General features: G+C 46.5%; 1 protein-coding gene and 1 pseudogene across 3 annotated transcripts in view; one reads left to right on the top strand and one right to left on the bottom strand.

The window, feature by feature from the left end:
- Nucleotides 1–909: 909 nt before the first annotated feature.
- FAM222B (family with sequence similarity 222 member B) overlaps nucleotides 910–23045 on the bottom strand; it is a 75929-nt gene continuing 53793 nt past the window's right edge. For 2 of the 3 annotated variants that reach the window (XM_019423744.2, XM_019423745.2), the window contains exons 2-3: nucleotides 15205–15326; nucleotides 910–4846 (exon numbers count right to left, since the gene is read on the bottom strand). In XM_019423744.2, the coding sequence (XP_019279289.1) occupies nucleotides 3240–4846; nucleotides 15205–15286 (1689 nt within the window). In that variant the 5' untranslated portion in view covers nucleotides 15287–15326 and the 3' untranslated portion in view covers nucleotides 910–3239. Of the gene's footprint in view, nucleotides 4847–15204; nucleotides 15327–23045 lie in introns of those variants that run through there. The other variant, XM_019423746.2, reaches the window with a different exon arrangement.
- On the top strand, nucleotides 20896–22426 carry LOC128774301 (60S ribosomal protein L28-like; annotated as a pseudogene).

The following is a 23045-nucleotide window of genomic DNA, read 5'->3' as shown; positions in this document are numbered from 1 at the left end:
GCGGCAGGTAATAGGCCACCCGGCCGGCATCTGTCTCCCAAGACAGGCCGTACATCCTCGGTCAAGCTTGGGCTCCCTCTGCCGGCAGGACCGTGTCACTGCACCACTCCAGGGACGCACGGACTGGGAAAGCCGGATGGTGCCTCCCAGAGTCGCCCCCACACCCAGGCCTAGACCTCATTCCAGTGCTGTGGCAGACGGTCAGAATCGCTATGTGGAACTATGCAAAACCTGAGGTGCTGGTCTCCCAGCGCATCTGCCCAAAGAGGCCAGGCAGAGCTGGGTTCACCTGTCTACTTAGCTGCAGGACCTTGGGCCGACTGCGGGTAGGGGACCCAGGTAGAAGGCTTTCTTTCACAAGGATGGCGTGAGGAGTAAAGGAGGCAAGGGGACCTTACAGAGAAGGGCGTGCTCCGAAGGGAACTGTACTTTCAATTCCATCAGTACTCGGAGGGGCCACTTTTCAGGTTACAGATTGCGGCACCTATTACCTCCAGCTGTCAAAGGCCCTCAGAAATCCCCAAGTGGTGGAGGTGGGAGAAGGGGAGGGAGGGGCGTTTTAGTCTTCGGCTGGCTCATCAGCAAAGCAGATCCTGGTGTTTCAACGGTCCGTGGACTGAAAGTGGCAGCACATGGAGCCTGTAGAGCGGGGCGGTAAACCACACTTTCCCATGGGTCCCAACACGCCCCGAGCGCCCCGCCTAGGGGAGGCCCTATCACGTGCCGGCTGCCCAATCACCGCAGCACCTGGTCTGGCATCACAGACTGGGAAGTGGGCCCAACACTATAAGGGCTCGCGTCCTACAACTGAGGACCCGCTTCTCTCGTGGAGAGCAGGGACGTCAGAAATCATTACAAGAAAAGTCACCTCAAACATTCACAGCATTCAACGAATAGGACAAGTTCTGGTGAGTTTTTTCTTTTTACTGGTTTATAATAATCTTAAAAACCCCATCACACCCATAAACCACCACAGGTGAGCAGATGAGGGAGATGGAGAATGAATGCTACAGTATGTGGACAGTGTAGGGAATCCGGGTATTCCCTAGGGGCAGCGTGGGATGGAGGCAGGGAGTGTGGATAGGAGGCCCTGGCTTGGACCCTTATTGCTGGTTGGGGGTTGGCTGGCAGAGGGGGGAAGAGAGGCTCAGGGTGAACTAGGAAACATCTCACACCAAAGGCAAGGGCAGTGGGGGTGGGGGGGGGGAAGAGGGGCCACAGTACATTTTTCCATGCAGACTAGGGGTGGGAGTGAGAGCTTCAGAGATTTGCACCCCTACACAGGAAGAGATTTGAGGGTTTGAGGTTTGATTGAAAGCCCCCAAGTTGGTGTCCGGTCCCATTTCCTAAGATAGCAGCTCACCTTTTGGGGAGAGGCATTGGAAAAACTCACAGCAAAAATATCTGGTTTGGAGATCAAGCAAGGGATAAGGGGGGACGGTGGGGTTCTCTCAGAGAAAGTGAGAACCGGAAGGGACCCTGGGTGAGACGGTGGCGGTGAAGCCTTGGGAGAATGCGCTGCGCCAGAAGCTGCAGGTGCTCCTGAGGGCTCAGGGACAGGGAGGTACCAGTGTTCACAGACGGCAGGAAAATAAATTAGGACTTCATGTTGCTATCATTTGGCATAACACAATCAGGCATTTTTTTTTCTTTTTCTTTTTTTTTCTCTTTTTAAATATAAGGCAACTTGCCAACACATAATTTAAAAACTGGTCTTCAGTCACATTGCTTCAGATCACTAGAGAATTTCTGGCTAAAGAACAGTGGATAGTATAGTAAACAAAACCCCAAATCTTAAATAAGAACATCAGCTCACATTCCCCAGAGACAAGAGGAAAGGCAAGGGCTTATTTGGTTTAAAAAAAAAAAAAAAAAAAAAAAAAAAAGGCAGAGCCCAACTTTAACAGAAGGGTGCAAAAAATTACAAAACATGATCTAAATTTAAAGTTACAGAAAAGTTTTAAATTTCTAGCCAACTAATTGCCACTTGGGAATGAAACACGTTGAGCGTGGGGTGGAGGATGGGCACGTGACAGATGGGCGCGGGCAGGAGGGGCTGCTTCCAATGTAGGTCCGCCTCCAGCTGTTAGAACCATGCTCATTTGGTAAAGGAAGAATTCAAAGAGCTTAAGGCTTTGTGTTTTTTTTTTTTTTTCTTTCTTTCTTCATTATACTGAGGGGCTGCAAAAGGAGGTGACTAGAGGGTGAATGTACCTGTGGGGCCGCTCACACAACGCTACTCAAACCCACACTACATTCATACAGAAACAGGACATTTAAAACTTACAGTGTAGAGCAATATTCTTAGCCAGTGTAGAGAACCAAATGCATTTTAACTTTTTTTTTTTTTTTTTTTTTTTGGTGTTTTTAATTCCGAACTCCAATGTGATCATCCTTTCTTTACCTACCTAATATCTCAAGATCCTATTTTGTTTTGCTTGTGTTTTTGGAGGGGTGTGGGGGATGGGAGCAGCAGGTGAGTTGGGAGAGAGACAACAGTGAGAAAGGGACCTTGGGTGTGCTGGACAGTTACTACCTTTCTCTAGGGCTGGAAAGGGGTGTCAGGAACTAAGATACCAACACAAAGACGCATTTTTCCCCCCAGGTCTCAAGGCTATGGCCAAGTGCCTACAGGGTGCCCTTGAATGTAGCAAGGGCAAATGCAGTGACTCTGGAATCCACATTTAAACAAAGCCCTGAGGAATGGAGAGGGGTGGGAGGAGGTGAAGATTGGGTCAGTTTTGAGATCTTTGGGTGAAGAAGGAATTAACTTCCAGAGCACTTGGGAAGTCTGGGTTCTTAGTCCCAAAGAGACAGAGGCAGACAGGGAAAGTCCTAGCTTAAGGGGCTGGGCACCTACGGCCACCTCACCTAGGGCCCTTCCTTACCCCACACCTCAGTCCTAAGGAAAACGGGCAGAGATGCAAGAAAAGGCAGGAGGTGGCTGGGGGGAAATGGTCAAGGTGGAGGGACTGATAGGCAGTAGAGACAAAAGCTTGGAGTTGGGATTAGGTCCTAACATAAACCCAGAAGTTGCTGGGGATGGTGGAGGGGAGGGTGAGGGCAGCAGGGGATCCCCTGCTGTCCTCAAATAGATCCCACCAAATTCCCTTTCTTAGACCTCTAAGAATGATCACATCGGAGCAGCGAAACTCTGAAACTATCCAATTACTCAAAAGTAAGTCTAAACCTAGGAGGGTGATGTATGACGTGTAGCTTGTGGAGGGCACCGGGGCTACCTATCTATACCCAGGGTGCTGAATATGAAGATTTCGACTATCTGCGGGATCAGGGGCTCGGTTGCCAGGGGCTCGGTGGGCCTTGCTCAGCATAGCCAGGCTCTGTTCTCGAAAGCAGGCCTGCTGGAAATCCCCGCTTAGGTAATCCACTGTTTGCATCAAGCTGTTCTGGGTTGCCACTGGACCGCCCCCGGCCCCTGCTCGGTAGTGGGCCCCAGCAGCCGTCCCACAGTCAAGGGGTGCACCCGTGGGCTGCCCACCGTGGAACGGCATGGCGAGGTCCTGAGACCCCGAGCTGTCGCTATTGGGAGTGGGCAGAATGTTGTTCCACAGGGGTTGGAAGTAGTGACCATTGGGGTAGGCCAGTGGGGCCGCCAGGCCGTTGACAGGTGGGGATGGGGTTGGCTTCTCCAGGGGTGGCTTCAGATGGAAGGACTGTGCCAGGCAGAGTTCCTGCGGGTAGGCAGGGGCCTTGCCCACAAAGCCAGGCCCTGCCAACTCGCGTCCTGCTGCGTGCTTGCCTGTCAGGCCAGGGGCCGGCGTCCCACCGGCCTCACTGCACATCTGCTGTAGGTGGGCCAGCTGGTGCTGGTTCCAGGCGACTGGCTTGAGGTCGCTAGGGTAGCCAGCAGGGGCTCGAGAAATGCCCGTGGGCAGGTTGACAGGGCCTGCGGCAGGCAACGCGGCTGTGGCCGCGTGGGTGTGCTCCATGGGATTGACCACACATGAAGGCATTGGCGTGGGGACGCTGTGGGTCGACACCCGGGTGCTTGCATTGATGAGCAGACTGCGACTAATGGGGCTGGGGTTGGCGATCTGGCCCTCACACACTGAGGTAGTGCTGATGCCTGCCCTCGTCTGGCAAAACTGGTTGATCTGGTGCACGATGCTGCTCAGGTCCGGGGGCTGGCTGTGCTGCAGGGTGGCCGCCATTGAAAGGGGGATAGTTGAGGTAGACACGGTCACATTCGGGGGGGCATCTGAGTCTGGCATCTTCCGGCCTCCATGCAGCAAGGGATTGGGGGGGTGCTGGAGACCCTGGTGAGACAGGGCCTGAGGGTGGACCAAGCCCTGGGTTTGGGCCATGGGCTGAGGGTGGCCCAGGCCCTGAGGCTGCTGGAGGCTCTGAGGGTGGGACAGCGCCTGGGGTGGCGGGATACCCTGAGGGTGCTGCAGCGTCTGGGGAGGGGCATGGGCCAGGGTCTGTGCATGCTGCAGGGCCTGCTGGCGGGCCAGAGCCTGGGCCTGGGGGTGGGCTAAAGTGCTGGGTGCCACAGTAGCATAGGGCGCCACTGGGGGGTTCATGATGGCCTCAGGGAGCAATCGGGCTCGGGTGCCGTCAAAGTCCTTGAGTATGCTTTTGGCTGGCACTTTGACAATGGCAAGCAGGCCTGCCTTGGTGGCTGCCTGAGTCGGGTAGGGGCTGTAGCGCTGGGCTGATGTGTCGAGGCCGTTCACAGTACGACGAACGTGTTTCCGCTGGGGAACCTTCACACTGTTGGGGAAGATTTTTATAGTCAGTGGGTTGTTTGCGACCTTCTTAGCATACGCGTCCAATTCGGCTGGGGTAGGATAGTGAGCAGCTCTCATTTTCTGTGTAGTGTCCCCTAGAGAGAGAGAAGGGTAAGGAGAGCAAAGAAGGAGAGGGAGCTCATCAGTGCCAAGCCAACCAGCCCTTCTAGATTCCCCTTTTGAGGGCCTATGGTGGAGTAGGGGTTAACGAAGTTATCCCTAGTCTTCATTTTAGACCCGGCCTCACTGTGCCCCCAAGTAACAAGCACTGCTAACATTCAGTCAGCGCTCACAACTAGCCAGGCCTTGTGCCAGGTGACAGGCTCTCGGTGAATCCTCGCTACTGCTTTAGAAGGTGGGTACTATCAGGCTTCTCATTTACAAATGAGGCCACCAAAGATCAGAACAGCAGAGCAACTTTCAAAGTCCCGGATTTTGGAGAGCCTGAACTTGGCCAATTCTCACAGAAGTAACTGAAGGTTGCTCCTCTAAGTGGAAATCTCTCCAAGTTCCTACCTGTTGGCCTCAGCAGTGAAGGCTCTAGGCAGACGCTCTGGTAAAGACGGTGCCCGGAGTGACTGCCCTTCAGTCTGCAGTGGCCAGTGAGGCAGCAGCTTTCTCTTGTGCCTTGGCAGCTGGGGCACCATACCCACTGGGTGGGCATCCTGGCTCAGCAAACAGGATGTCTTTTTTTCAGGAGCAGAGGAATAAGCTGCCAAAATCCCTCCCCTAGCCTTATGTCACAAGTTCACTTTTGTTTACAGCTTACCCTTGGCCTGACTGGGTGAAGATCAAAAGGCTTTATTTATTTCCTCGTGGGGGGTGGCAATAATGACAGGGCAGCAGGGAGGGAACTGAAAAGAAAGGTTTCAGAGAATCTTTAAGTCCCGAGTGCCAAAAATAGTCTGTTTGGCCCTTGTCAGCTGTCACTTTCCAAAATGAAAAGAGGAAAAACCTGCCTGCCTTTGGAGAAGGCGGAAGTACCTACTCAATGCGCCTCATTAATGTTAACAGTTTCTTTGTTCTCATCTCCAGGGGCCACCCAGCAGGGGGCTCCAGCGGATGTTGGGCCTCCAGTCAAAAAGGAAAAGGTTCTGAGAACAAGAGCTCTTTAAGGATGCCAGGCTCCTGCAAAAGGTCTCAGCTCTGTTTTCCCTCTCTGAGGTAGGGTGTCTCCCAAGTGTACACAGAAGGTGCCTAATAAAGGCTTGCTGCGTGAGTAAGTACCCAGTCTGCCCAAGCAGAAGGAAGGGGCTTGGCTGGGAACCTAGGCTCAGCTAGCTAACTCCCACCCTATTTCCTCCCCTTGCAGAAGGCAGCCAGGATAGAGCAGGGAACAAGCTGACTGAATGCCCAGCTTGTGGCCTCAGCTGCCTTGGCCCAAGAAGACCCCATTCAGTCACGTCACTGGGCATCAACTACAAGAGAAGGGGGCCAAAGAGTGTGCCAGAAGGAAGAGGGCACAGCTGCCCTCATTTGGTGGCACTGCTGGTTAGCCTGCCAGCAACTGCTTAGAAAATGCTGCTCTTGGAGGCAGGAAAAAAGAGAGCTGACATCCACAAGGCACAGCGAGATTTGGTCCCATGCTCACCAATGGAGAACTTAGCAAAAGAGTACAGAGTGGAAAAGAGCTGTGCTGTTAGGGGCACCATGCCTCGAAGTAGCAAGGACTCACACGTTTAAGTTCTACTTTATTAACTGTACAGGTTAGACGCTCAGTCCACAAATGTTCGTTAGATGACCGATTTGAAGAAGGTCTTAAAAGGATGAATGTGACCGTGACAGTTGAGGGCAAGAAGGGGAGGGAGGCAGAGAGGCCCAGAAATCTCCTATCCACTAGGTATTACTAGCTGGTGAGCAGAATCAAAGCCCTGACAGTTCCGCTGCTTCTTACAAGCCACTGACCCTCAATGGGCTTCAGTCTCCATTAAGTAGGGCCTTTTTCTGACCCTTGTTACATTCTCCTGGACAAGAAAATACCAGAAGTCTGGGATCACTGAGACATAGTCCCTTGAGACACCAGAATTCCATTAGAAGCTGCCTAGGTCAGCCGCTGCACTCGGGTGTCTGGTCAAAATCAACTGAACAACTCTGGGCTCAGCTGAGTAATGGGCAGTCAACAGCTGCTGGGTTTTACTTCAGACAGGTAATACAGGTCTGCCTCTGGGCTTTCCTCCACAGTGGTAGGTTTTTCTCCTTGAAGACCAGGTGTGTGAGAGAGGTATACTGGCTTACTGAACAATAGAGTTCCTTTGTTCCAAGTCAGTACCAACTCTCAGGGTGTTTTCTTTCTCCTAGCAGAGGCAGAAGGTAGCTTGGCCTGATTCAGGAGTATGGAATGGGACACTTACACCGGATTGGTTCTCTTTTAGTTCTCTTTTCCCTGTTTCTGCTGATGTTGACCATGGTGATGACAGTAGTCAGATAAAGGAATCAGAATCAAAAGGAAATAAGGGTGGGAAGGGTGGATACAGGCTACAGTATCTTTGTTTTGAGAGAGAGCATGAGAGCGCACGCAAATCCCATGAGGGGCAGAGAGAAAGGGAGAGGGAGAGACAGAGAAGCGGGGCTCAAACTCACAAACTGAGATCATGTCCTGAACCAAAGTCAGATGCTTAATTGACTGAACCACACAGGTGCCCTACAGTATCTTCGTTAAGGAAGAATCTCAAGGATGAGATAAGTATATTGGACACAAAAAAACTGGCTACATTCTTGGAATCCAGCACCACCTACCTCATGTACCAGACTTGAGCTTAGCACTTAAGAAAACTTTTTTTTTTTCTTTTCTAAACACTTTCTTATCTCAGTCCCACAAGGGCACCCTGGAAGCTTGCTTTCTTCTGTAACATCTTCCCTTAATTAAGGGTACAGCTAACACAAATACCATGGCTTTGTAAGCAACTTATTTATTATTTTTTAAAGTAAGCTCTTTGCCCAAGTGGGGCTCAAACTCACAACTCCAATATCAAGAATCACATGCTCTACCAACTACGTCAGCCAGGGTGCCCCTGTAAGCAACTTATTTAAATAGCTGGTACCAAAGGTGTCATCAACGGGGAATAAGGCAGGGTAGAGAATAGGGAATCTGTGGTTAGAACAAAGTTAGAGAGATCCGGATTCAAGTACTGGCTTTATTATCTGACTACTCAGGGTCTGTCTCAGTGACTCTTCATTTATAGATTAAAAAAAAAAAAAATTTAAGTTTACATATAAATTAGTTGGCATATAGTGCAACAATGATTTCAGGAGTAGATTCCTTAATGCCCCTTCCCCATTTAGCCCATCCCCCCTCCCACAACTCTCCAGTAACCCTCTGTGCTCCATATTTAAAAGTCTTATGTTTTGTCCCCCTCCCTGTTTTTATATTTTTGTTTCCTTTCCCTTAGGTTCATCTGTTCTGTGTCTTAAAGTCCTCATATGAGTGAAGTCATATGATACTTGTCTCTAATTTTGCTTAGCATAATATCCTCTAGTTCCAACCACATAGTTGCAAATGGCAAGACTTCATTCTTTTTGATTGCCAACTAATACTCCATTGTGTGTGTGTGTGTGTGTGTGTGTGTGTGTGTACCACATCTTTATCCCTTCATCCACTGATGGACATTTGGGCTCTTTCCATACTTTGGCTATTGTTGATAGTGCTGCTATAAACATGGGGGGGGGGGGGCATGTGTCCCTTCGAAACAGCACGCCTGTATCCCGTGGATAAATGCCTAGTAGTGCAATTGCTGGGTCGTAGGGTAGTTCTATTTTTAGTTTTTTGAGGCACCTCCATACTGTTTTCCAGAGTGGCTGCCCCAGAGTTTGCATTCCCACCAGCAATACAAAAGAGATCCTCTTTCTCCGCATCCTCACCAACATCTGTTGTTGCCTGACTTGTTAATGTTAGCCATTCTGACAGGTGTGAGGTGGTATCTCATTGTGGTTTTGATTTGTATTTCCCTGATAAGTGATGTTGAGCATTTTTTCATGTGTCTGTTAGCCATCTGGATGTCTTCCTTGAAGAAGTGTCTGTGCATGTCTTTTGCCCATTTCTTCACTGGATTATTTCTGTTTTGGGTGTTGAGTTTGATAAGTTTTTTTTTTTTTTAAAGTTATTTTTTTTCAATGTTTATTTATTTTTGAGAGAGAGACAGAGGCAGAGCATGAGTGGGTTGAGGGTCAGAGAGCAAGGGAGACACAGAATCTGAAACAGGCTCCAGGCTCTGAGCTGTCAGCACAGAGCCCAATGTGGGGCTCGAATCCATGGACAGCGAGATCATGACCTGAGCCAAAGTCGGGCAGTCAACTGACTGAGCCACCCAGGCGCCCCTGAGTTTGAGAAGTTCTTTATAGATTCTGGATACAAACCCTTTATCTGATACATTGTTTGCAAATATCTTCTCCCATTCTGTTGGTTGCCTTTTAGTTTTGCTGACTGTTTCTTTTGCTGTGCAGAAGATTTTTATTTTGATGAGGTCCCGATAGTTCATTTTTGCTTTTGTTTCCCTTGCCTCCGGAGACGTGTTGAGTAAGAAGTTGCCAAGATCAAAGGTTTTTGCCTGCTTTCTCCTCGAGGATTTTGGTGGCTTCCTGTCTTACATTGAGGTCTTTCATCCATTTTGAGTTTATTTTTGTGTATGGTGTAAGAAGGGTCCAGGTTCATTCTTCTGCATGTCGCTGTCCAGTTTTCCCAGCACTGCTTGCTGAAGAGACTGTCTTTATTCTATTGGGTATTCTTTCCTGCTTTGTCAAAGATTAGTTGGCCATACGTTTGTGGGTCAATTTCTGGGTTCTCTATTCTGTTCCATTGATCTGAGTGTCTGTTCTTGTGCCAGTACCATACTGTCTTGATGGTTACAGCTTTGTAGTACAGCTTGAAGTCTGGGACTGTGATGCCTCCCTGCTTTGGTTTTCTTTTTCAAGATTGCTTTGGCTATTTGGGGTCTTTTCTGGTTCCATACAAATTGTAGAATGGTTTTTCTAGCTCTGTGAAGAATGCTGGTATCATTTTGATAGGGATTGCATTGAATGTGTAGATTGCTTGGGGCGCCTGGGTGGCTCAGTTGGTTAAGTGGCCGACTTCGGCTCAGGTCATGATCTCTCAGACCGTGAGTTCGAGCCCCGCGTCGGGTGGGCTCTGTGCTGACAGCTCAGAGCCTGGAGCCTGTTTCAGATTCTGTGTCTCCCTCTTTCTGACCCTCCCTCATTCATGCTCTGTCTCTGTCTCAAAAATAAATAAATGCTAAAAAAAAAAAAAAATTAAAAAAAAAAAAAAAAAAAAAGAATGTGTAGATTGCTTTGGGTAGTATTGACATTTTAACAATATTTATTCTTCCTATCCAGGAGCATGGAATATTTTTCGTGTGTGTGTGTGTGTGTGTCTTCAACTTCTTTCATAAGCTTTCTATAGTTTTCAGTGTATAGATTTTTCACCTATTTGGTTAGATTTATTCCTAGGTATTTTATGGTTTTTATTGCAATTGTAAACGGGATCGATTCCTTGATTTCTCTATTGCTTCATTGTTGGTGTATAGGAATGCAACCAATTTCTGTGCATTGATTTTATATCCTGCAACTTTGCTGAATTCATGGATCAGTTCTAGCAGTTTTTTTGGTGGAATCTTTTGGGTTTTCCATACAGAGTATCATGTCATCTGTGAAGAGTGAAAGTTTGACCTCCTCCTGGCTGATTTGGATGCCTTTTAGTTCTTTGTGTTGCCTGATTGCAGAGGGTAAGACTTCCAATACTATGTTGAATAACAGTGGCAAGAGTGGACATCCCTGTCTTGCTCCTGATGTTAGGGGGAAAGCTCTCAGTTTTTCCCCATTGAGAATATTAGTGTTGGGTCTTTTGTACATGGCTTTTAATGATCTCAAGGTATGATCCTTCTATCCCTACTTTCTTGAGGGTTTTTATCAAGAAAGGATGCTGTATTTTGTCAAATGCTTTCTCTGCATCTATTGAGAGGATCATATGGTTCTTGTCCTTTCTTTTATTGATGTGATGAATCACGTTAATTGTTCTGCGGATATTGAACCAACCCTGTATCCCAGGTATAAATCCCACTTGGTCATGGTAAATAATTTTTTTAATGTATTGTTGGATCCAGTTGGCTAATATCTTGTTGAGGATTTTTGCATCCATGTTCATCAGGGAAACTGGTCTATAGTTCCCCTTTTTAGGGGGGGGGTCTCTGTCTGGTTTTGGAATCAAGGTAATGCTGGCTTCACAGAAAGAGTTTGGAAGTTTCCTTCCATTTCCATTTTTTGGAACAGCTTCAAGAGACTAGGTGTTAACTCTTCCTTACATGTTCAGTAGAATTTCCTGGAAAGCCATCTGGCCCTGGACTCTTGTTTTTTTGGGAGATTTTTTGATTACTAATTCGATTTCTTTACTGGTTAAGGGTCTGTTCAAATTTTCTATTTCTTCCTGTTTCAGTTTTGGTAGTGTATATGTTTCTAGGAATCTGTCCATTTCTTCTAGATCACCCATTTTATAGGCATATAATTGCTCATAATATCATTTTTATTTCTGAAGATTAAAAAAAATTTTTTTATTAAGTATTTATTTTTGACAGAGATAGAGTGTAAGCATGAGCTGGGTAGGGGCAGAGAGAAGGGGACACAGAATCCGAAGCAGGCTCCAGGCTCCAAGCTGTCAGCACAGAGCCTGACGCAGGGCTCGAAATCACGAACGATGAGATCATGACCAAAGTCGGATGCTTAACTGACTGAGCCACCCAGGCACCCCTATTTCTGAAGATTTTTTTTTTAAATGTTCATCTATTTTTGAGAGAGAGAGAGAGAAACAGCAGGGGAAGGGCAGCAGAGAGAGAGGGAGACACAGAATCGGAAGCAGGCTCCAGGCTCTGAGCTGTCCGCACAGAGCCCAATGCAGGGCTCAAACTCACGAACCACGAGATCATGGCTTGAGCCAAAGTCAGATGCTTAACTGACTGAGGCACCCCAGTCACTCTTCATTTATAAACAGGGATGATACCTGCTGGTGTACCTCATAGAACCACTAAGATCAAGAGATTCAATGAATAGGAAGAAGGTCTGAGAACAGGAACCATGACTATTGAAAGTTATTATTCAAAGATAGTAGGTTTGGTTGAGTGTGTGCATAGACAGGAAAAAGTAACCTGACCAAGAAAGCCCGCTGGTCTTGAGTCTGGGAGTTAAATGCAGCAGAAAGCACTGCTGTCTATGCCAGGGATTGGGGGAGAGTGGGCAATCTCCCTGAATCCCAGCTTCCCCACAGGGACCTCCCTGTTTGTTTTATTTTGAAGGTCAGAAGATGCAAGTACCATATGCGGCAGGAAACTATCAATAGGTGGGAGATGCCCAGGCAGTGTGTTTCAAACACTGGCTCTGGAGTCTGACCCGAGTATGACTTCTAGCCCAGTTGAACAGGAATGTGACACTGGCAAGTGCTACTCTATTCCTTCTCCTCAAAAGAAAGATGAGAGTCTCTCATATGGAATCACTGAGGAACGAATGAGAACAAAGATAACAATACTCAAAATACTGCCTGGCATACAATAAGCACTCAACAAATATTAACTAATTTCTGAGATTTCTATGGGTTTATCCAGTTACTGGGTCAATGCACCATTTCCAGGACCTTCCACTAGGGGGCGGACAGGCACAGAAAGTAGTAGTGAAAGTGGGTGATTCTGATGTTTGTCTCAGGCCCTGTTACTCTACAATGAAGGAGGTCAAAGTTGTTGTCTAAAAGATTATTTGAGGACCAAGAACCTTTGGTCATTTCAGCCATTCAACCAGAAATATTACGATATACCTGATAGTGAGCTGGGGAAGGAGAAGCAGAGGCTTGGGGTTAATGGCGGGCGGGGGGGCGGTGTCCAAAAACACATTTTCTGGTGAATTGGGAAAAGATGGGTCAGAGGAAATTTTGCCAAGTAAAGTTCCAAAACAGCTGAGAACTCTCAAAGCAAGTGACAGTGTGGAATATAAAACCTATAAAAGCTCTAGAAGGGTATCTACCTAACCCCAACTGTGGTCCTGTATCAAATGCAAGAACTACCAAAGCCAAGATGTTCCTTAATCCAGACTACCCCATGGCAGGATGAGAAATGCGTTACATTCTCCTACACACACAGAAAAGGAAGGGGAGGTGAGAAAATGTTGGAGTCGGAAGGGACCAATTCTGTGATTCTATACATGTGGTGGGTTTAGCCTGAGGAAGGCAATTAGCCAGGTGACTTACAGAGCTGGCCAAGAAGCCACATGTCCCGTCTCTCCTGCCTTGAGCTCTTACAATATAAAGCACAATAATCTATAAACATCTGTGCCCCATCCCTGTGCCCTCCCCACCCAATACCAAGCTCTGTGTGTCTAACAACTTTGTAAGACCCTCCTGAGGATGAGGGGCAGGGAAAGAAGAGCACAACTACAAAACTGGTTCTCAGGTCTCTATGCTAAGAAGCCTGGGCTTTGAGTGGGTCTTGGTGCCGGCTCCAAAAGGGTAGAGTTGATGCTCCATCTCACCTTAAACGCTCAATGCTAACGGCTCTAAGTCATATGGCAGAATTTGTTTTCTTCTACATTTTGGGAGAGGTGAAAAGAAAGCAAGTCAACTTAAAACAGGTTTTCTTCTCTGCAAAGGCTTGTGTGTAGTTAAGGATAGTAATCAAGTGAGACAAAGGGATTCCAATACGCTATTCCCCAGACAAGCCTGAAACCAGGGAAGGTTACTGCAATTCTTGAATACAAATTTGAGGACAGTGGTTGGCAGAGGATACTTTGAGGCTGCTTTGGGAAGGAGTGTAGATCCGAAGTCAGCACCCAAGATAAAGCTGCCTATTTGCCTTTCTTCACAAATGGCTCACCCTTGATACTCCATCTCTGGGTAAAGCTGTTTGAGTACACGAAGGAACTTAGAAGCAAGGTCAGCGAGCTACTCTGTCATGCTTCTAAGTAAACTCCCTTATCCAGTTGTGTCCCTGGAACCCCAGAAGCAATCAAAATGCAGTTAGCATGCAGATTTCAGTGGCCAGGGAACACAGACAACTTTATCACCCAAATATCATTTATTGAGAGAAAGATGGGGAGGAAAGCTGGTACAGCATAGCATAGCTTGCCTATTGGGTCAGGCAGCTACAGGAGGAAGACTGTTAGTTTTAGCTTGTCATTACAGGAATTGGAATCGTTGGCCAAATCCCAGAATTCATCAGGCTCTGGGTCTTATTCTCCTTCAAAGAAATGAAGTCAAGAGGCTAGACCACTTTTAACTTCTGAAGATGATCTCCCCGAGCAGGGTTCAGCAAACTACTGCCTGTGGGCCAAAATATAAAATATAGCTGCTGTGTTTTTGTAAAAAGTTTCATCAGGACACAGCCACACTCATTTGTTTACATGTTGTCTATAGCTGCCTTTGCCCTGCAACAGTAGATGCAACAGGGATCCCAAAGCCTAAAATAATTTGCTTATCTGGCCCTTTACGGGAGAAGTTTACCAACCCCTGCCATAAAGGATTTGGGTAAAGTGCTGAAGCACCTTTTCTATTAAAGGGTAAGCCTAAGCCTCAGTGATTTCCCCTTTTGCTCTGAAAGGAAGGTCTATCCCAAATTTAGGGCCATTTTTATACTTGAAGACACTGTACATGGTAATGAGCTAGGAATAGAATCTTTTCCTTGCACATCATTGTAGTGCAGGGACAGAAGCCAGGAAACTGGGAAGATATGAGGCCTAACGCTCCAATTCCAGCCAGTTTAAGACAGGAATCTGGGGCACCTGGCTAGCTCAGTCAGTGGACCATGTGACCCTTGATCTCCTAGATCTTAGGGTCATGAGTTCAAGCCCCACGTTGGGCACAATTTACTTTATTAGATTCCTTTTTTTTTAGTTCTCAAAAGGTCAATCTTTTGGGCAAGTTTATTAGCAGGAGTATACCCAGAGAGACTGAGAAAGCTAGCTCCCTATCCCTTCTGTAGGTGAAAGCTTCTTTACTTGTAAACTGAGGTCACTGGCTCAGCAGACAGCAAAGTCAAAGGGAGCTGTTTCCATAGTAGAGAATGCTCAGAGTCCAAAATAACAGAAAAGGGTCAATAGTTTATTTCTAAGATACAGTAAGTAATCAAGACTGTGAGTTTTCATTCAATTCCTCATGGGGGTTCAAAGTGAAACACCTTTGAAAGGTGATATATATATATATATATATATCCCTGTAAAACCCCTTACGGCTTTGGTGCTCAACAGATAGCAGCAACAATTACAATTAAGATGACAGACACTGGGGAAATCTAGTATTTAAGAGGATCTCTCTGATTATAAAAGCGTTCACATTGTGGACAAGTTTTGTAGCTGCTTTCTTGCTGTCTGTGAAGAATATCTTGGAAGTACCAAAGTTCACAGTCAACATACCCCTGATGTTCCCCTGGGATTACTCAAATGTAGGGACAAAATAAGGATTACTTCCTACTCCGGGATCCAGATTACTTACATTTCTGAAGTCCAGTGTTCATCTGCGTGTGAGGAAGAAGCTGAAAGGACAGGTCACCTGGCCCTGGTAGACAGGCTAGCATGGCAGACTGGCATCAACACAACATGAGGCAGTCACTCACACTGCAATGAACACAAAAACAAGGTCATGGAATACAAGGCAACTCACTCAAGGAAGATACCAGGGACATTGGATATGAGTAGCAGAGGCCCAAGTTTAGATAGATAAGCAATTTAATTAGCAGGATGTTGGTTGAAAATATATCTACAGCAACAATTTGCCCCTGTTACTATGGCTAAAATTCTGTTTCAGTCAGCACAGATACATGGGCCACGAGGGGAAATAAAACCTGGAAATACCTAACCACACAAATAACTGGAGAATAAGGTGTACTGGTAAAGTCTTTTACGGTTCATAAGCTTTACATGCACTCTTGGCATTTGCATTTCCTGTAGATGGCCTCTCCCTGCTGCTTTTGGATAGGCCCATGGGGTTGCTAGCTAGATACAGGACATTCTAGCTCTCCTCTGTGTCCCAGCTCCTAAGGCAGGAGCAGAAAGGCTAGGGCAGATTCTAACGGAGGTGAAAGGAAAAATGACTTCTCCCTGAAAATAGAACAGGGTTCCTGAAGAGAGCTGGCCCTAATAGGGCCTGGCTCAGTCTATTTACAGGCCTGGTTGGGGCAGGGGCAGTCAGACATTTCCAGAGGCAGTACAGTATACAAGTTGCAGAGACACCCAAAGTCCAACTGGCTATGGCAGAAATCTGAGCTTACTTTTATTAGGAAGAAGGGGCAAAGCATCCTAGGAGACACTTAACTACTGTTAAAGCAAATTCTGTTTGTAAGTTTCTGAGGATTTACCTTTCCTATTGTCTACCACACAATTAGTCTCCCTGGACCCCAGAAAAGAAAAAAAATTTACATTGTTCCCAGAGTAAATCAGTGAGGTAGCAGGCTGCCGGCAACCCTCTCTAGGCAGGTAATCCTGACGTTATGTCAAGACGGCATGGTTTCATCTGTGGTGTCTACCGACAAGACCTGCCCAAGAGAGTAGACCTGATGTGGCCTTCTGTAGGGAAGAGCAATGCAAGCTCCCTGTGTACCAAGGACCAAGCTTTTTCAAATAAATATCTTATGCTAGAATACATGAAATTCCTTTCCCAAGCTGCAAAACCCAGAAATCAAGGTGGCTATGTTAAAGCTTTAATCCCAACAAAAGCGGAGTGGGGGGAAAGCTCAAGTGTAAAACAAAGACCGCAAACCCTCTTTCTTTCTCTCTGAAGGGCCCTCTCAGCTATGTGAAACTACCTGTCACGAGGAGTATCTGAGAGCTCCAGCTTGCAAGGCCAGGTAGCTAAAAAGACACTTTGTAAAAGGGGCTGCTCAAACTGTGTCTAAGATAGCAACTGCGGAAAGAACTGAAGATCGAACGCTTCAATGAGAATAGAGCTGTCCAAGAGTTCTGGCACAGATTCAGCCTTTTCAGGTCTCTGGTGGGTGGGATAACAGAATGTACACAGGGTGCCAACTGCAGCGCCTCAAGGAATAAAAAGGCTTCTGTTGGGGTCGAATGACTGAGGTACAGTTTACAATCCCTTCTCTTGTGAATGCTGTTCTCTGTTTAATAACCTCTCCCCTATGGCCCTAATGTAGGAGAAGGCAAAATCCAAGGAAAGGAAGGGAATTAACAAATACTGGAGCCTAATATTATGAAATGGGCTGTATGAGGGGCTTTAGTGATGTTTTCTCAATTAGGTCTCCCAGGCTTTCCTGGAAACAGGTGGTAATTCCACTTGTCACCTGTCATCTCATCATCTCTCACTTGGATTACTACAATAGCCTTCTAAATGGTTTCTCTGTTCCACCCTTGCCCCTATCACCCAATCTACTCTCCAGATTAGATCAAAATCAAAAGCCAGAGTAATTGATTTTTTTAATTAGAAACCTTATCAACTCAAAAATCTCCAATGATTTCCCATAGAATAAAATTCAAAATCCTACCAGGTCCATAAGGCCTTCCATGATCTGTTACTACTCCTTCTCTGACCTCATCTTCTAACCTCCCCTGCCCCTCTTTCTTTCTGATTCCACTTTCAGCCACAGTGGTCTCCTTGCAGCTCCTCCAATGAGCCAAGCACACTTCCACCTCCATGCCTTGTACTCCATCTGGACAGCAGCAGTACTGTGATGACAGAGCTACAGAGGACACATTCACTAAGCTGTCCTGCAGACACACTCTTACCCTGTACTTTCTGGAAAGAACCAATCTAGCATGATCACCGCAATCTCTGACATACCTACTAAATCTTGATGCCTACAACCAGGAAGAGATGAATGGGGGGGGAGGGGGGCTGTGGATCCTAAGAGTTGACCATAACATATTGCACCTCAAACCACAACTCTGGATTTCCAATAGGAAGAACAGGAGATAATTAAACCAGCTAAATTGCTAAACTGCAGCAAAGACACATTAATGGATTTACTGATAGTGAACAAAGGAGCAAAAATAATAGGTGAATTCTGTAAAGACTCGAGAGTCAGGGCACCTGGCTGGTTCAGTCAGTGGAGCATGTGGCTCTTGATCTCAGGGTTGTGAGTTCAGGCTCCACGTTGGGTATAGAGATTACTTTTAAAAAAAGAAAAAAAGACCCTAGGAAATCAATTTTTCGTTTGGGCAGGAGGGGGTGAAGGAAGAAGAAGATACCAGAGCTTGGGGCCCTCCATGATGACGTCCCCAACGAGAACCACCCAGCAACTCGAGAAAACTCATTATCGAGGCTGCTAAGAGTACAGCCCTAATTTGCGACCCTTTAAGAGTTCAAGGTTCTATCTGCCATCCCTTCCAAAAGACTGCTCTCTGTACTAAGGAGGTCTTCAAGCCCCTTGACCAGTTTTCACTTAAGAATCAGATTCTGGGGCGCCTGGGTGGCTCAGTCGGTTAAGCGTCCGACTTTGGCTCAGGTCACGATCTCACAGTCTGTGAGTTCGAGCCCCGCGCCGGGCTCTGGGCTGATGGCTCAGAGCCTGGAGCCTGCTTCCGATTGTGTCTCCCTCTCTCTCTGCCCCTCCCCCATTCATGCTCTGTCTCTCTCTGTCTCGAAAATAAATAAAAACGTTAAAAAAAAAAAAAAAAGAATCAGATTCTGCTACGTCAGGGAAGGCAGGGAATGTGGCAAAATCATGAAAGTTGTGATGAAACAGGACGGAAACAATTCCCTTCCACAACCCATTCTAGAAAGAAGGGATGTGCAGTATAAAGTACTTCTCTGGAAGCTGGCAGCTGGGCCCAGGCCTTTTCTTTTAAAACTTCACACCACCCACATATTCTGATTACCACCTGGCTTTTTCTAAAAAGAAAATCCCAATATAAGTTTACCGTTGACACTTCCAGAAGCCCAAGGAGAGCCAGAAATCAACGCTAGCACTACCTCCTGAAGAGGCCTCAAAATTCAAGTTCTGACTTCTAAACAATCAAGTAGTAATCTAGAGCTCAGGCCAAATGAGCTGCACACATTACAGAGAAAGTAAAAAAGATCTCCTTGGCAAAGCCTCTCTGTGCGCTCTCAGCCAGCGTTCCCACCGCCAGCTGGCCTGCTCCCTAAGCAGGGCGACTATGGTATCACAGTAAGCCCAGAAAGGTGTTCAAACTCTCCTGGGGCATTCGCACCAGTGCTAGCATTTCCAGACTATCTCTAATTGAGGAACAAAACCCTTGTGCCCACTGGGAAAACTCAAAAGTACTTTCATCTGCCCTCCCACCCACCCCCACCCCCCACCCCAGTCAGAAGACTGCCAGCAGTTACATTAGAGTTGTGATGCCACACTCTGCTTTCCTGGGTGGCATCTGATAAAGGACTACCTCTACCTTAGGGCAGGTCTGCGCAGGTAAGAAAACCTCAGCTGGGTTTGTGCTACTTGTCCCTGTTTATGCTTAAGACCACTGAAAGGTAGGGATAGGAGGAGAGAAGATAAAGTGCTGGAAAAAGGATTTATTTTTACTCAGAGGGCTCTGGGGTGAGGTGAAGTGGTCTACAGCCATCACTTCCAGCCCAGTTTCAACACCCACAATCCACTGCCTCCCACTACACTTCTTTGCCAATTCTCTCTCCTGCTTTCCCTTCCCTGCAACCCCCCCGCCAACCTTCAGGCTCCACACTGTCAGCAAAGAGCCTGATGTGGGGCTCAATCTCACACACGTTGAATTATGACCTGAGCCAAAATCAAGAGTCAGACACTTAACCAACACAGCCCCCCAGGTACCCCCCATGTATATGCATCTTTAGAGAATATGATACTGAGAAACTGCATTAATAGTCCTTAGTATCTCTAATTAAAGCCTTCTCATCCAAGAGCTAAAGGCTTATCTAAAAAGACTACTTATTGGGGCACCTGGGTGGCTCAGGCAGTTAAGCATCAGACTCGAGCCCATAGTTGTCCTGAGATAGAGCTGGGCATGGAGCCTGCTTAAGATTCTCTCTCTCCTTCTCTCTGTGACCCTCCCCCACTCACCTGCATGTGTGTGTGCTCCCCCTCAAATCAATCAAAAAAATAAAAAGACTACTTTTTGATAATGGGGAAAAACATTTTATCCTACTGCTCCCTGTTCCTTTACTCCTGGGGTCCAAGAAATTAGGCTAAAACCTAACGGAAACGCCAAACTACTGCTCTGGGGGATCAACAGGGCAAAAGACAGCAAAAATTACATGTTTATCAAATCAGACTGCAAAATCAGTCATCTTTATGGTCTGTTACAATAAAACAATCTATTCAACAGGTAACTTTGTCCAGATTTAACTGTGAACTTCTGCTGAATTCTACTTTTCACTAATTACCCAACCTGAATAAAGTTCAGCCACTGCTCAAAGGCATCTTTCTTCTCTATTTTTAACCCATCAGCGAGTTAAAATTCACTTGGAATCGTGACCTCACAACTCTAGGAGGGGTGTGGGGGGATGGTGAATGTTCAGTCTGGGTTGTTTTTTTGTTTTTTTTTTTTTAACACTTACACTTTTATTTTTTATTTTAAGTTTATTTTGAGAGAGAGAGCACACGTCCGCATGAGTCAGGGTAGAGAGAGAAGGAGAATCCCAAGCAGGCTTTGCACTGTCAGCACAAGCCCGATGTGGGGCTCGAACTCACAAACTACAAGATCATGACCTGAGCAGAAATCAACTGAGCCACCTAGGTGTCCGTGGACTTTTAAAAAATTATTTGTTTTTTTAAAAGTAATCTCTACAACCAGTGCAGGGCTCTCAGGATCCCAAGATCAAGAGTCACATGCCCCAGGGACTGAGTCGGCCAGGAGCCCCAGGGCTTATTTTTTCAAGTCACCCCCACTTAGGAAACACGACTCCTACTAACTACCCTTCAGAACCTGCCACACAAAGTCATCTTCCTGTCCTGGGTCCCACTCCATCCTAGTCCAAAAGGTACTTTCTCTACCAGTGCTTTCTTCAGCAAGGATGCTCTTTCCTGGATCCTCTTATTATTTAACTCATCCATGACCCAGTGCTTTCTCTTGAATGTGTTATTCAGGTACTGGGAAAGTATTCTCCCTGGGCATTCTAACCTTACAACTTAGGTGTGTGTGAGCTTCCTAACACCAGAACCTGTCTTTTATTTATCCTTCTAAGTTAGAGAGTCAGGAACCAGATTATCACATAACAGATCTTGAATAAATATCACTGGCTCACATTCCTGAAGATAGCATATACTTTAATCTCACGCTCTGGAAATTATCTGAATTTGCATCCTTGAATCATATAGATAATACGAGTGCTGACAAGTGCCTGTGCCTGTGCGTGTACAGGTACCTTCACTCTGTGAGAGAACAGAGGGGATTAAAAATGCCTGGGCAGCTCTTTCCACCTCCAGCAGCCATGGTGAGAGGAGCTGATGCTGCATCCGCCTACCTGCAACAGATGGTCCTGCAGAAGTGCTCCAGCTTCCTGACCAAAAGGAACAAGCAGACATACAGCACTGAACTCAATATCCCGAAGGCTCACAACTCCTGCTACAACCGGTGAGTTCACCACAAGACTTTGGGCATGGAGCCGGTGGCTGACGGTAGAGGTTAGTGGTGGTCGTGCGGCCGAGATCCCACCAGTGAAAACCCCGCACCTCCTAGGACTGGACCACCATTAACAAGAATGTCCGGGGCAGCCTCTGCAGCATCAGGCACATGATCCTTAAGAACAAGCACTGCCCAGATCTGTGCACGGCTGCCATCCGCAGAGCCAGTGCCATCCTCTGCAGCCAGAAGCCCGAGATGGTGAAGAGGAAGCTGGCTGCCCACCAAGAGCTCCTGAGCACCTGTGTCCCACCTCCAAAGCCATAAAGATATCAACCACCAAAAAAAAAAAAGGGGGGGCCTGGGCACTTGAAACAAAAAGCCCAGCTACTACTTTTATCTATATACTCTATTGAAAAAGTATCACTTGATTTCTGTGCTTTAATCTCCATTAAGTAGAAATCAGTGTTCCTAAAAATGTGAAAATGCAGGCTGTGTTTATTGTAGGCAGTGAAATCAGAACTTGTAACTTTTCATTATGGTATGTAATAGTTTGAGTTTCCAAAGGCCTATCAAGGATGAATCACTTAAGATGAACCATCTTAGACTGACTCTGCATTTAACCACATTCATAACTGCAAGCAGAGCTGTCAGAGCGGGTAGAATTTTACTCACAAGTACCTGAGACTGTGCCTAGCAAGACAATGAAAACAAGAAACCACTTCCTTGAGATAAGACACAAATATTGGATTTTTACCTTTTACAATTTTCTGTAGAAACTCGTTCTGAATCAGAAAGTTTCAAATTATTATTCAGATGAGATGTAATTCAGCAAATATGTTACAATTTGTGGCAATTTTTAATCTTCAAAGCCCAAGTCTCATACAAGTCCATGAAAAGCTGCCCAGTGACAGAGAAACAATGATCTCACATCTAGATGGAAAAACTGAGGCAAAAGACCCAAACTGTTTTTTTTAAAAGGGAAATCTGTTGGAGCGCCTGGGTGGCTCAGTGGGTTGAACGTCACTTTGTAAATTTTTTTTTTAATGTTTATTTACTTTTGACAGAGAGAAACACAGAATATGAGCAGCAGAAGGGCAGAGAGGGAGGGAGACACAGAATTCGAACCAGGCTCCAGGCTCTGAGCTGTCAGCACAGAGCCCAATGCAGGGCTTGAACTGACAAACTATGAGATCATGACGTGAGCAGAAGTCAGATGCTCAACCGACTGAGCCACCCAGGCACCCCAAATGTCTGACTCTTGATACCGGCTCAGATCATGATCTTGCAGTCCTGGGATCAAGTCTCACGTTGGGTTCTGCGTTGAGCATGGAGCCTGCTTAAGATTCTCTCTCTCCCTCTGCCCCTCCTCTGCACACACTCTCAAAATAAACTTAAAAAAGAAAAAAAATGTTTAAAGGGAATCTGTTGAAAAGGTATCAAAGTTGGGTGCAATTTTAAGTCTTAGGGTGTCTAGAAAGACCTTTAATAGGCCCTGATTGAGCCCAAAACAAGTCAGACCGCAGACAGGTATGATAAAAATAAAAAAGGCGGTTCCCCAGTTAGCTTCTGTAAACTTAGAGAGCCAACAGCCACAACACAGAAAAAGAATTTTAAGAATTTAGCAGGCTGTTAAAAACTTTTGGCAATCATGTGTTTACAGAACAGCTAAACAAGTTGCTTATTCATGCCCTTTCTCGTCTCGCTAGATTTCTCTAGTGACCCAGAATCACCTCACCAGAGAGCAGGCCCTCTAGCCCAGTCTACAGTCCAACTTTCAAGTCTGAAGGGGGACAGGAATTGAAGAGGCTTAAGGGAAGACACTTGGCT

The sequence above is a fragment of the Panthera pardus genome, unplaced genomic scaffold, assembly GCF_024362965.1.
Source record: "Panthera pardus isolate Hobbes unplaced genomic scaffold, ASM2436296v1 HiC_scaffold_3, whole genome shotgun sequence".
Lineage (NCBI taxonomy): Eukaryota > Metazoa > Chordata > Mammalia > Carnivora > Felidae > Panthera > Panthera pardus.
This window is presented reverse-complemented; position numbering and strand designations above follow the sequence as displayed.